This window comes from Mauremys mutica, chromosome 3, assembly GCF_020497125.1.
Source record: "Mauremys mutica isolate MM-2020 ecotype Southern chromosome 3, ASM2049712v1, whole genome shotgun sequence".
NCBI lineage: Eukaryota > Metazoa > Chordata > Testudines > Geoemydidae > Mauremys > Mauremys mutica.
This window is the reverse complement of record NC_059074.1, coordinates 129406586-129420844: the sequence shown is the minus strand read 5'-3', so window position 1 is coordinate 129420844 and position 14259 is coordinate 129406586. Positions and strand designations below refer to the sequence as shown.

At 43.5% G+C, this 14259-nt stretch overlaps 2 protein-coding genes across 6 annotated transcripts in view; both read right to left on the bottom strand.

Moving 5' to 3' along the window:
• The window catches only part of C3H1orf198 (chromosome 3 C1orf198 homolog), a 32703-nt gene extending 31579 nt beyond the window's left edge, over positions 1 to 1124 (bottom strand). Inside the window, exon 1 of one of the 2 annotated variants that reach the window (XM_045010612.1) lies at positions 634 to 1124. In XM_045010612.1, coding sequence (XP_044866547.1) covers positions 634 to 978 — 345 coding nt within the window. In that variant the 5' untranslated portion in view covers positions 979 to 1124. The remainder of the gene's footprint in view (positions 1 to 633) is intronic. The other variant, XM_045010611.1, reaches the window with a different exon arrangement.
• Positions 1125 to 7874: 6750 nt separating this feature from the next.
• The window catches only part of TTC13 (tetratricopeptide repeat domain 13), an 82580-nt gene continuing 76195 nt past the window's right edge, over positions 7875 to 14259 (bottom strand). For 3 of the 4 annotated variants that reach the window (XM_045009912.1, XM_045009910.1, XM_045009911.1), the window contains exons 22-23: positions 10696 to 10775; positions 7875 to 8027 (exon numbers count right to left, since the gene is read on the bottom strand). In XM_045009912.1, coding sequence (XP_044865847.1) covers positions 7904 to 8027; positions 10696 to 10775 — 204 coding nt within the window. In that variant the 3' untranslated portion in view covers positions 7875 to 7903. The remainder of the gene's footprint in view (positions 8028 to 10695; positions 10776 to 14259) is intronic. The other variant, XR_006578071.1, reaches the window with a different exon arrangement.

Sequence of the window (14259 nt, the reverse complement as noted above, 5' to 3'; positions counted from 1 at the left end):
AGAACACCTGTGCCCTTACTAGTTCCACAACTTCTACCATTGCTACCACCAGCGGAGAATCACAGGTCTCCATTCTCTTAGAGCAGACAAGGCCACAGGTCCCAGAAGTATAGGGAGAGGACTCATAACTGCATTTAACACAGTCTTCATATTTGGCAACAGCATAAAGTGTTGAAAGACCATATCACAACAAAATTAACAACAGCACAGCTTTGGCCATTACCATCTCTGCTGACATTTCTTTATTAATAATCCCCACTAGGCTCCCTCCCCCTGGAGCCCCCTTTCCACAACCCCCACCGCTCCCAATGTCCCCAACCTTCTCTCCCGTTGTACCTCCCAATACCTGCACACCATCCTTCTCTCCCCATGCCCTCACTCTTTGCCCCCATTCCCCCACCACCATTCTACCCCACCCTCTGTCCTCCACACCCCATCCTCCCCCTAGTGCCCCTGCTCCTCATGCTTTGCTCCCCTACCCTTAATGCCCCCGCCCCTCACTCTTCACCCGGCTCTTCTCCCCACCCCCCACCCTTCCCCCCCCACCCGGCTCTTCCCCCCCCAGCCCCCGCCCCTCACTCTTTACCCCACCACACCCGGCTCTTCTCCCCCGCCCCGGGCCGAAGCCGATACCTCGTCCCCGAAGCGCACCACCTTCTGGCCGGTGTTGAGGCGCAGGCCGGGGTAGCAGGCGGGGGGCGCGGCGCGGGCGGCCCCGCGATGCGCCGCGTAGCGGGCCTGGACGTGCGGCTCCACCAGGCACTTGTCGATGATCTCGTCCTGCTGGCGGGGCGGCAGCCGCTCCCAGTCGGGCCCGTAGCGCTCGCGGATCCGCTCCTTCTCCGCCATGATCTTCCGCGCCATGGGGCTCAGCGAGGAGAAGTAGCTGAAGCGCTTGCGCTCCCGCTCGTCCAGCGGCCGGTTCCCGTTCAGCACCGCGGTGCGGGAGGCGGCGATCGCCGCAGCCATGGAGGCCATCGTGCCCCGGCCCCGCACACACCGAGCCCCGAGAGACGCCGGGAAGAACCGCCTCCTCCGGCCCCAGCGGCGCCCTCCTCTTACTCAGCACCCTTTGCTGCTCCCTGCGCACTGCCTAGTCCCTCACTCCTCCCTACCCACTCCCCCTTTCCTCTTCTCCTCCCTGCACATTCCTGCTCCTCTCTCTACACGCCCCCTTTCGCTCACGCCTCCTCTCTGTACACTCCCCTTTTCCTTGCTCCTCCCTTCGCTCACCTCCTATCTGCTGCTCCCTAGCAGGGTGACCAGACAGCAAATGTGAAAAATGGGGACATGGGGTGGGGAGTAATAGGAGCCTATATAAGAAAAAGACCCCAAAATCAGGACTGTCCCTATAAAATCGGGACATCTGGTCACCCTACTCCCAAGTCAAAGTGTTTTGTGTCAGCATGACAAGCCCTGCAAAAATAAAATGCAGAAATCTCCCATCTCATCTCTCTGGCGGAGCATGGTTGCATCAAGCCCTACCCCAGGGCTTCCCAGCCTGTTTGGGTGTTAGCCCCTACTCATCTTTGCCATCATTGCCCTTGGGTTGGTTCAGTGTCAGGTCTCTCTTCTTTCTTTTCTGCAGTTTTTCACTCATAATTTGTTACTAGTAAATTTGACCATTTCTGATAATCTGAGGAAATGTTTCTTACACATCCTTTGTATTTTGGAGTATATGCTGTCTTTTTTTTTTTTACTTCTGTCACACTGGTCACCCCCCACCCTTAGAATTTACCCTCTGCTTCTCTGTTTGGTGGGATTTTACATTAGTTTTCCACATTTCATTTTGGAAGTGTGTTCAGGGATATAGGGCTAGCTAACTTTTTTTTTAATCTCATCCACAGTAACTTGTAGAGTGTGCTTTTAGTCAGGCACTTCTGAGCATGTCTCATATGTACTGCTGGCTTGGTGATTTTCATGATTCTATTTCAGTATTATTTTATTCAGTGCAAGAAACATATTGGAGGAAACCCAATGACTCATGGAGGAGGTTTCATCCTGAATCAGATAGTCTTAGTGCTAGTGCTTTTTCCACAGTAATTATTAATAATACCCAGTGCTTTCCAAAGGAGGTAATTACTGATGGGGACACTGAGGCATGGGGCAATTACTTGCCTAGGGTCAGTGACACAGCAAGAAATAGAATCCAGATCTCCTGCCTCTTAATCAATTTACCCTTCTCACTTTGCCCCCCCCCCCCCAACAGTAGAGAGATTTAGTAAGCTCTTACTAGTTGAGTTTTGCTGTGTGGAGTTGGTTACCTCAACATATTAAAACAGGCTCAATAGTAGTGTTTGGATTTATTTTTTTAAATAAGTGAAAGTTCAATAGCTTGACTATAACTGGGCAGTCTATTAGAATGATTATATTGTATTGCATAAATATATAGAAGTATTGGATAGTATTTCTATTATTGTTAAAGTACCCAGAGCAATAGATGAATGAATGATTTTTCTACAAACAAATACAATAAATAAAACTTTTGCTGTGGTTGGTGTGGTACAAGAGAAATGTTTCCAATAGCACAAAGTCCTAAGGGTTAAAAGAAGTGCAGAAGGAGAATTCTGTTTCATTAAAAATAAGAGGTAGTAGTTGCCAGGACAGAAACTCACATCACTAGAGCTCTATCTGCTATAGGTACTGATTGCAAGGTAAACACATTAATTCTAATCAGTATCCATATGGGTTCATGCATATGGTTGAAGATTACAGGCTGATGATTCTCTGCTACTGCAAGGGTTTGGGCTGTCATATACAAATGTACCAATCTCTGAGCTGAAAATGGTATTGCCACAAAATCCACCTTGTCTGGACTGATAGGGGAAAGGAGGGAGGTTAACTTCTTACCCTATAAGAGGCTTCTTCCATTCATCTTCCATTAGCCCAATCATTGTGTTTGTTAAACTAGTTTGGAAGGATCTGACTAAAGCTCACTCTTCATTAATCAGCCTCTGTATATCACACCCAGAGAAGGAAGTTGACACACCACACCTGTCTATTCATTTTCAATTAATATAATTTTTCTTCTAGATGCCTTTATTTTGAAAGAAAGGGTGGGCATAAAGTCAGAAGAGTAGAAGACAGAATGGTAGATAAAAATATCAACAGCAGGGATTTGTTTGTGGAGGCGGCCAGGGAAATGTTCCTGCCCCCTCCCACCTCAAAATAAAATTTTCCTTTGACTTTATCATCATCATAGCACCTAGCAGCCCTAGTCAAGGACCAGGATCCCATTATGGTAGGCACTGTACAAACACAATAAAAAGACAGACTAAGCACTTTGGGGGCAGGGACTAAGTATCAGACAAGAGGCAACTGATGGACACAGAAAGATGGCCATGTGAATATAAGGAAATGTTAAGACAGTACTGGTCAGCACACCAGCAACCAAGTTGTCAAGCTTTTTGTAGGCATCAAAACAGAGAAAGGTTTTAAAGAGGGATCTGAAGGATATTGAGGTAGCTTTGCAGATGTTTTATGAGGAGTTCCTCCCAGGCATGAGGGACAGCATAAGAGAAAGCACAAAGGTAACTTCCCAGCCAGCCAGCCCTAGTATGTTTCCCCCTTCTGCCTAAATGATACAATCACAGGCAAACTTATAATCTGTAAGGAAATATATCTTATGGCTATAATAAAGCCAGTCCAGAGATCTGAGCTCTACTCCTGACAGCTGCAAAGCTGCTGTACCACAGGTTTTCCACCAGGCTAAAGATAATTACTTTTATCATAGGGATATTCTATTTAATTTATTATTATTTGGAAAAAGTTTGAGACCCTTAGATAGAAGGTCCAATAGAAATGGGTAGTACGTACTTATAGGAAGGAAGGTAAAAAAATATGTCCAAGCAGGAGCATGAACAAGATAAGACCCCCCACACCACAATTGGGCAGCAAATTACTGTAACAGCTCCCATCTCACACTTATTTTAGGCTTTTAAACGTACTCCCTTTTGATCATAAGACTTTGAAGAGAATGATCATTAGTACTAGTTAGAGCCAGACAGTGCAGGAAGGTTGTGTGCAAAATTTTCCCATAATACAAGCTTTGCTAATGGACCTAGGTCTGCACTTTAATTTCTGCTGCTGTTCCAGTCTCACATTTCCCTCTCTTGAGCAAGAAATGCCAATCATCCCAAACGCTGAGACAATTTTGTGAGTTGGACAAATACTCCCTGGTAAATATACCATACACCGAATTTCCATATTTGTCCATTATTCTAGACTTCCTGGGGGATTCTAGAGTTTAGGATGCTGAAGTTCAGTACTCTAAAGTCACACTTATTAGTCCCAAAAATTGTTTTATAAAAATAAGCTCCCTCAAGTGAACTCTGCTCTTTGAATATCCAACTCAAATGTTCCTGTTGCACATAGGCAAGAATGGGTGGAGTGCATGGCTCTAAGGAAAACTTCCTGTACCCAGACCCCTGCTCATAACTGTCTGCTTTTCTGACCTTTGAGCAATGTCTGTCCATTTCTGCAGCATTGCAAGAGGAAAAACAAAAATAATTGGGGAAGGGAGGTGAAAAGAATAATCCATATACTTCCTGCTGAACCACTGTTACTGGTATAACTCTTGGTTGGGGGAAGTCATAGCCCTTTCCAGTCAAATGTGACTGACTATTCTTGCAGCCCTGGGTCTGTTTGCATATGAGGTCTTCAAGCTCTGTCTGGATTTAGTCATCCAACAGATATTAAACAGGTTGTCTGGCGAGTGCATGTATACCAATAATGTACCAAGATTCAATCATCTTTAAAATCTAATCCTATCTTCAATTATCTCTTCAGCTCCATTACCATTAAGTGGGAGTTACAAATGCATAATGGAAAAAAAAGTATTTGAACCTCACTTGCATTACACAGGGGGTAGCTAATGTGGAACAAAGTATGATTTGTTTCAGTAATATATGGGAGCAGTAAGAGATAAGTGGAAGAAGATGGATGTTTTCACTACCCTTCTCAGGTAGCTTTGGTGTGCACTATGAACTATAATGTTCAAAGTGAACAGGGGCTCCAACCACACCCATTTTTGAGGTTACACTGAGGTCTCTCTACCCCTAAAGAAATGGGCAAGAGATGCTTTTTATACAAGTGAAAGTTTACGTCTCCAGCTATGAAGTGATGTCCTTTTTTAAGGTGGCAATGATCCTAGTTAACTATTGAAATTGGGTTGTAAATCCACAAAAATTTTAGTGTAGTCTCTAGATCAGTGGTTCTCAATCTTTCCAGACTACTGTATCCCTTTCAGGAATCTGATTTGTCTTGTGTACCCCAAGTTTCACCTCATTTAAACACTACTTGCTTACAAAATCAGACATAAAAATACCAAAAAGTGTCTCAGCACACTATTACTGAAAAATTGCTTACTTTCTCATTTTTATCATATAATTATAAAATAAATCAACTGGAATATAAATATCATACTTACATTTCAATGTGATACTTGAGCCTGTTTTTCACTTGTGAGCCTTGTCTGAAGCCCAAGCCCCACCGCCCAGAGCTGAAGCATGTAACGTAGCTTCACAGGGCCCCTTGTGGTATGGTGCCCTGGGCAATTGCCATGCTTGCCACCTCAATGCTGGCCTTGTACTTGCGACCCCCTAAACCCATCCCCTGACCCCCGAGTGTCACAACCCCCAGGTTGAGAAACACTGATCTAGACGAGTTGAATACCCACTGGAAGACCTCTGGTACCCCCAGGAGTACACATACCCCTGGTTGAGAACCTCTGCTCTAGATCTGCTTGGGGCGCCCCATAAACTAAGTTCTGATTTCTCTCATTTTCTGTTCTTTGCTATAATGACTTTTTTAGAAAACTAAACTCTCCCATACACTATCTTTAGGATGTCAAATTAGGAAACCCTCCTGTTCAGGTAACTTCAAACTTTGTTAAAAGTTTCTGTCACAGCCCCAGATGTAACCTACTGATTTGAGAGCAGTATGACTGAATTTTAGGGATAGAGGAATACTGAGCTTATAATGGAAACTCACATGCAATCTTAAGTATGGAGTGATGGCAGTCACTCTGTAATATAGTCTACTGGTGACAGCACAGTATTGTTTAATACTTAACTCCTCTTCGGAGATGCATTTTTTAAACTCCCCTCCCTATCCTAACCACTGCACCACCAATTCTATTCTCAGAGGCCCCTCCTTTCAGTCACAGACATGGGCATTCTCAGTTCTTTGCCACTTTCTTTGGGGGGGACACATTATTTATTCCTCATGTACATCCTCAAAAATTCAAAAAGCCACCTCTTGTGGCAACAGGGTGTTAGAGAAGGGAAGCTGTGTGTATCTTGAGTCACTAGAGTTCATCAGGGAGCTACAGCACTTAGTGCCCTGGAGGAGGAAGGGTTACATAAAGACGTGTAGCTATTTTCTTCTGGGCAGTGTCTGATAATCAGGGTGTTGGGGATTGCCTGCCCTCTGCTGCTAAATGATCTCTCTGCACCTGTCACATTCAAGCTTCAAATGGCTGCAGGTATGTCATTTTTACACTCCTTGCAAAGAAGTTGCTCCCTCAGATATTTCTCACACTTTCTCTGATTAGGGGACAGCCTTGCAGTTGCCCACATAACCCTGAGCTCTGGAAAATTCAGAGTACATAAAACAAAGAACATAGTTAATGGAGACTAGCAGAGGGAATACTGTGCCCAAAAGTGCTTGTGACAACAAAGTGAATTTTGTAAAGTGATATTGTAAAAAAAGACTTCTGAAAGTCATGATCCTAGAAACAGAAGTAGTTTTTTTTTCTGTTTACAGTTTTTGAGGTGCAGGAGAACATTAAAAACCAAAAAACTAGCCCAGATTAAGTAACTGAGAAAATGGCCACATTGAGGACATAAACCATCTAAATCCATCCTAGTCTACTGGAGATTTTGTGGCTGAAGCCACCTACTTCACAAAAGCTGCCAAGATACTCAGGAGACAGAATCTGCATAGGCTACATAGGTCTCCCTGATTCTGAAGATAAGCCACAATTTACTGGGACTCCCTGCAAATCATGGTGGTCACTTTTGTTGCTGCCTGAAATAAAATCCACCTCCTTCTATGAAATACAGTCTGTGGTGTCACCCTCACTGCCTGAGTTGAGCCAGGCCAGCCTGATGGGCGACCCTACTAGCTCTGAGTTTCCCCAGGATGCTGTCCCTCCCTACCACCATCTGACAAACCAGCCTAAGCAGCATTCCAGGTGGCTCTCCCAGTTCATTCACAACCTATTGGTTCCCTCCACATCAAGAAACCCAACAGCAGCATGCCAGCCTCACCTGCAAGTAATTCAACGCCCATCAGTATAAGTGTCATTTGCTCACCAGAAAAGGCTCATTTTAAGCATACCATTTATTTTTATTTCCAAAGTTTGTTTATCTGAAACCAATTTCTTTACAAGTGTTCCTGACATTATTTGTCAAACAGGTATTTGAAACACTTCTTCATAGGACACCATGACGTAAAGTGTGAATTTATGCATTACACACACAGTATGGTTCATAAAGTTTTCACAGTTAAACTTTTTGTTTTGAAGAACCTGAAGACATATGACTAAAAGACAGAGGCGATATGGGATTTTCAAAGTGCATTAAGGAAAACATTCTTTAAGAACAAAATCGATATCTGCAGCAGGTTCGAAATAGTTCCCATTCAATTATATCATATCACCCTAAGGTTTGGTCACCGAAATAAATTTGCTATTAGGAAGGCAGTGGCATTAAATTATGCATGGAAACATTCATCCCAAGATTTTCCTGTTTGTTGAGAGCCCTAAGGTAAAGAAAATGGTTCAAACGTTACATTTATCAAAAATTGTATCAAAAGTAACAAAGGACCCAGTTTCTTCAGAATTTTTCCTTTTCAAAAATAATTTACAAAACAAGAGTTCTGGGCCCTTTATTTGTATAAATTATACAGCAACTAGAGTTTTTTTAAGACAACGAGAAGAATCTGCATTTAGCACCTCAGTCATTGTTCTTAACGTTGGAAAAGTCTCTGATACTGATGGGAGACTCTTGTAAGAAGGAGAAATACTGAAAAAGAGAACAAAATTAACAAACTGAAACAGAATTTAAAAATGTACTTCAAGGACAAAGTTTCAGTCTGTCCTGATTTAGAGCCCAATCTTGGTCAGGAGTTTGTTGCTCAAATCTTTTGCTCACCATAACTCACACCTCAGCAAGTAGCCTCAGCATGGAGAATGAGGCAATCACTATATAAAGGAGCCTTCTGGGATGGCAATAATTAGGATAAACTAAGATTTGCTTCTCTAACAACCATTATTCATTTTGTAAAATAACCACTCCGAACTGCTAACCACAAATTGGGAGAAGCTGATTTCATTCAGATATATCATTTCGTTACTCTTCATAGTGAGGGCGGTGTCAGCACTTGTTTTAATACTTTAAAAATACATTAATGAAAAGTGTGAGTGTAAAAATTGCAAAATGAACATTTACAGTTTGCACATCATGAGTATTAAGATGATAAAGTCAAAGTTTGTGTGGATTCAATTTTAAAAAATGGTCTGCTTCAATGTTGCATCGGTGTAGTAATATTTAATGTGTTCCTCTCCTTCATATAAGGAAATTTAATTTGTTTGACTTACAAGTAAATTTATTATCTGAAAGTGCAATTGGTCTCAGATTCAAACTAATGTACTTGAATGTTTATGCTTTCCTTCATTTAAATAGAATATAGTTCTAGTGAAAGTTAGCAGACTGACAACCACAGATAATTAAGTTAAACTATCAACAGAAGAGGTACAGCATAGAGCAGCAGTGCAGGATTTCCTTAAGCTACCCCACAAAGTGCCTTAATCCTGACCTAGAGGGACCACCTTTAGGAATGTTTAGGAACCTATTTCAGTCTCCAGCCCATTCAAAATTTTGCTTTTGTACTGAGAATGACCACAAAGGGACAATTAGTGCCAAGTTTGTGACAGTTTTGTGATGTGAGCACCCGTTTACAAGGAATGAACGTGTGTACTCCACTGTAAATATGTCTGGATACATAAATATATTCTAGTGTGTGTGTAACAAAGGGTAGTTTTAAAATACTAGATTTCATTCTGCACTAAAAACATTCACATTTTTAACCCCTTTTAATTTCTCCTCCATAAATGCCCTCAGAGGCCTGGTATTGCTGAGAACCTCCAGGAAATGAGCTAGATGTGGATCCCTCCAGTGCCACGTGAATTAGCCAAAGTAGGATGGCTCAGTAGTGACTCACTTTTCTTCCTGGTGCCACCAAACCCAAATTCTTATCCCTTTGTGTGCTTCAACACCTTACACAGTAACTCCCTCTCGCTTAACATTGTTTCCATCTTGCTCCATTTAAAGTCGTGCAATGCTTCGCTATAACGTCATTGGGCTGCCTGCTTTGTCCACAGCTGGCAGCTCCCATATCAGCTCCCCTCTGCCTCCTTGCCGCCCGCCCCCACGGATCAGTGCCTTCTCCCTCCTGCCCATGGCAATCAGCTGGCTTGTGGTGTTCAGGAGGGAGGGGGAAGAGCGAGGACTCGGCGTGCAGGCTCTCCCTCCTTCCCCTGCCTCCCGAATGCCGCAAACCAGCTGATTGCCGCAGGCAGGGGAGGGAGGGGGAAGGCTGTGCGATGAGTCCTCGCTCCTTCCCCCTCCCTCCTACTCCCTAAACATCGCAAGCCAGCGAGGACGCAGTGCACTCCCCCCCTCCCTCCCGTGGCAATCAGCTGGCTTGCAGTGTTTAGGAGGCAAGGGAGGGAGGGAGAGCCTGCGTGCCGTGTCCTAGCTCCTCCCCGCTCCCTCCTGAATGCCTCAAGCCAGCTGATTGCTGGGGGCAGGAGGCAGGGGAGGGAGGAAGGCAGAGCGAGGATGCAGTGTGCAGAGTAAAGGGGTGGAGTGGGTGGTCCGAGGGTTGAGCCCCTCTGCCCCTGGTGCTTGCAGTGTAGGGGAAGCTACTGCACAACACGCTTCTCCCAGCCTACAGCACCTTCAGCCTCCTTGCCTGCTTCATTGTCTTCAGTGCCAGTGGGCTGTGCCTGTGTGGGGTAAGGCAGGGGCACACCTCCCAACTATTGTACTGTACTGTATGGCAAAAAGAAATTTCCCGGGAACCTAACCCCCGCATTTACATTCATTCTTATGGGGAAATTGGATTCGCTTAACATCGTTTCGCTTAAAGTCGCATTTTTCAGGAACAGAACTACAACGTTAAGTGAGGAGTTACTGTACTACTCCTAGACTGCTGGGCAGGGCCCATGACTTATTATTTAAACTTAATATTGAAAGTCACTAATTTTCCTATGCACAAGTGCTATAGGATATTTAGCTGATGGTAATTTTAACAAAAAAATCTGTATTAAGTTACAGTTTAAACAATTTAACACAGACTAAATTCTAATATCCTGCTGGGGACCAATGGTGAAATTCACTGCAGTACAGAGGGTCTATGCAAGGCTATACGTACCACATTAACCTTTAGCATAGGCATTAAGTGAATTTTCATTGGTACATATAGCCTTGTGCGTGCCCTTTACACTAAGAGTGAATTTTATCATGACAGGCTGTAGTACAATAAACTGGCTCACAGGAAGCATGATCATCTTAACATTTATGGTTTACTAAGGACTCTCACAGGTCATATTTGTTTTACATACACCTATACATTTTGTTTAAGTCTGCATATAATAGTTTTGAATTTTTTCTTTGACAATACATTTACCTTTGGAGATTCATCCAGCTTCTGGCTATTTTGCTAAAAGCCTCAGAACCAGGTGCTGTCATGGCTTCAAAATCAACCAACTGAAACAAAACATATCAACAAATAATTACAAAGGAGTAAGAAAATATGGCATTTTGAAAAATGCTAACTTATTGTTAGTACATCCATGAGAATGCACAGTGAAGAAAAACTAAACCCATGAAATTAGATAAGCACCTGGGTTGGAACCAATGTTCTCACCCTTTTGCAGTGGAATCTAGTATATCTTCTTATGTCTTAATCAGAATTAATGGACACTAGTGATTAAATGCCATAAAATTATGAAATCAAGGATGGTTTTAAAACAATAGATTGTATTCCCCATTAATAAATACAAATTGGAAGGCTAGATGTTTGTTCTGTAGTATTAGTTGATAGCCTACTGAAAAAATTCAGTAATGCCAGAAATCTGGGATAATATTGGGCTTTTCTAGCATTTTGCATTAATCTAATTCTTCCCATTCCGTATTTCTGAACTCCAGCTTAGCATTAGTAACAACTATGATTTAAGGGTGGGTTTTTTTTGTAATTCTGACATGTATACTACTAAACACAGCCAAGACACCTGAGCAGCTTCACATCAGTAAAAGCCAGTGAAAGTGCAATACCTTATTTCAGTGGTGGGGAACCTGCGGGCCGCACGCAGCCCATCAGGGTAATCCGCTGGCAGGCCGCAAGACAGTTTGTTTACATTGACCGTCCACAGGCACGGCCACCCACAACTCCCAGTGACCGTGGTTCACCGTTCCTGGCCAATGGGAGCTGCAGGAAGTGGCGGCCAGCACATCCCTGTGGCACACGCCACTTCCCGCAGCTCTCATTGTCCGGCAACGGTGAACCACAGCCACTGGAAGCTGTGGGTGGCTGTGCCTGTGGACGGTCAATGTAAACAAACTGTCTTGAGGCCCCCTAGCGGATTACCCAGATAGGCTGTGTGCAGCCCATGGGCTGCAGGTTGTCCACCACTGCCCTATTTCATCTCATAAAGGTCAATCAAAAACTAGTCAGAAAAATACATTTTGCACTCTGCTCTGAAGCTTACCAAATTCATGGTCTGGTGGATTGCTGAAGAGAACAGATTAGTAATTGGCCCTCCACTGAGAAAGACATGCTGCTGGACATGGAAAGTTCAAAGTGAAATGCACTTTGAAGTGACTAGAAGTGGCATTGAGGTTCAATTAGAATTCTTTGAGGGTGTCAAGCATGTGGACAAGGTTGATCCAGCTGATACAGTGTACTTGGATTATTAGAAAGCCTTTGACAAGATCCCTCACCTAAAGTCTTTAGCAAACTAAGCAGTCAAGCATGTGGACAAGGTTGATCCAGCTGATACAGTGTACTTGGATTATTAGAAAGCCTTTGACAAGATCCCTCACCTAAAGTCTTTAGCAAACTAAGCAGTCAGGGATAAGAGGGAAGGTCCTCTCATGGATAAGTAAAAGATAGGAAACAAAGTATAAATGGTCCGTTTTCACAGTGGAGATAGGTAAATAGCAAGGTCCCCCAAGAATCTGTACTGGGGACCTACCTGTTCAATATATTCATAAATGATCTGGAAAAGGGGATGAGCAGTGATGTGGCAAAATCTAAAGACAAGACAAAGTGACTTGAGATAGTTAAGTCCAAAGCTGACTGCAAAAGTTACAAAAGGATCTCAGTAAACTGGGTGACTGGGTGACAAAATGGCAGATGAAATTCAGCATTAATAAGTGTAAAGAAATGCACACTTGAAAACCTAATCCCAACTACACATACAAAATGATGGGGTCTAAATTAGCTGTTACCACTCCAGAAAGAGATCTTGGAGTCACTGTGGATAATTTTCTGACATCTGCTCAATGTGAAGCAGCAATCAAAAAAGCTAACAATATTATGAACCATTAGGAAAGCGATAGATAACAGAAAATATAATGCCATGTATAAACCCACGGTATGCCCACACCTTGAATACTGTGTGCAATTCTGTTCACCCATCTTAAAAAGGATACATTAGAATTGGAAAAGGTATAGAGAAGGGATATGGAACAGCTTCCATATGACAAGAGATTAAAAAGACTGGGACCTTTCAGCTTGAGAAAGACGACTAAGAGGGGATATGACAGGTCTATAAAAACATGAGTGGTGTGGAGAAAGTGTTATTTACCCATTCACAAACACAAGAATTAGGGGTCACCCAGTGAAATTAATAGGCAGTAGGTTTTAAAACAACATAAGGAAGTACTATGGGTGCTCAACTTCCACTGCACATGCACCTCAAGTCCTTGATGAGAGATTCATACACTATCAGTGCCCATTCAGCCTGCACTCAAGCCCTAAAAGCCTCCTCGTGCTGGACACTGAGGCAATGTAGGGATTGGCGGACAAATCACCCTCAGTTCCTTCTCCACACAAGTGTGTCTACATAGAACAATCCAAAGCAGAGGTGAAGGAAGGGCAGGTAGTGGAGCACCTATAGAGATAGCTATCTCAAAAAGCTGCAGTTATGGCACAAGGTGAGTAACTTCTTCCTCTGCTTCGAGTAGTGTCTCTGAGTGCTCCACTTCAGGTGACTTCTGAGCAGTTTTTCCAGAGGGAGGCGTGAGCTTTGGAACGGAGTCCAGAACTGAAGATAGTACTGCAGCAGCCAGAGCTGCATTGGATCTGATGGCAAGGATTAAAGAGGAGAGGTTCAAAAACGTATGTACAAAAACCCATGCAGCAGCCCTACATATCTCAGACACTGGTATGTTCTTAAGCAAAGCAGTGGATGTTGCTTGTGACCTGGTAGAATGTGCTATCATCCTTTGAAGAGGATGAAACCCTGCGGTCTCATAACAAGTGATACACATCCAGATATCCACCCCGATAGTGTTTGAGCAGAAATCGTGGATCCCTTGGATCTATTTGTGAAGACGAACAGCCTGGGTAACCTTCAAAATTGTTTTGTCCTAGCCAAGTAGAAGGCTACAGCCTTTCTAACACCCAAGGTATTAAAAGAGGCCCCTGCAGAGAGTTATATGGCTTTGGGAAAAACACTGGTAAAATGAACAGATTGGCAAAGAAGGAACCTCCAAGAGAACCTTAGGTAAGAATTTAGAATGTGTATGTAAAGAAACCTTATCCTTGAAGAATATTGTAAAGGGAGGATCTGTCATTAAGGCACCAATCTCCCCAACTCTACAGGCCAACATGATGGCTACTAAAAAGGCTATGTCTACACTACGAAATTAGGTTGAATTTATAGAAGTCGATTTTTTAGAAATCGATTTTATACAGTCGATTGTGTGTGTCCCCACTTAAGACCATTAACTCGGCAGAGTGCGTCCACAGTACCGAGGCTAGCGTCGACTTCCGGAGCATTGCACTGTGGATAGCTATCCCACGGTTTCCGCAGTCTCCACCACCCATTGGAATTCTGGGTTGAGCTCCCAATGCCTGATGGGGCAAAAACATTGTCGTGGGTGGTTCTGGGTAAATGTCGTCAGCCCTCCCATGAAAGCAACGGCGATAAATTGTTTCTCGCTTTTTTTCCTGGGTTACCCGTGC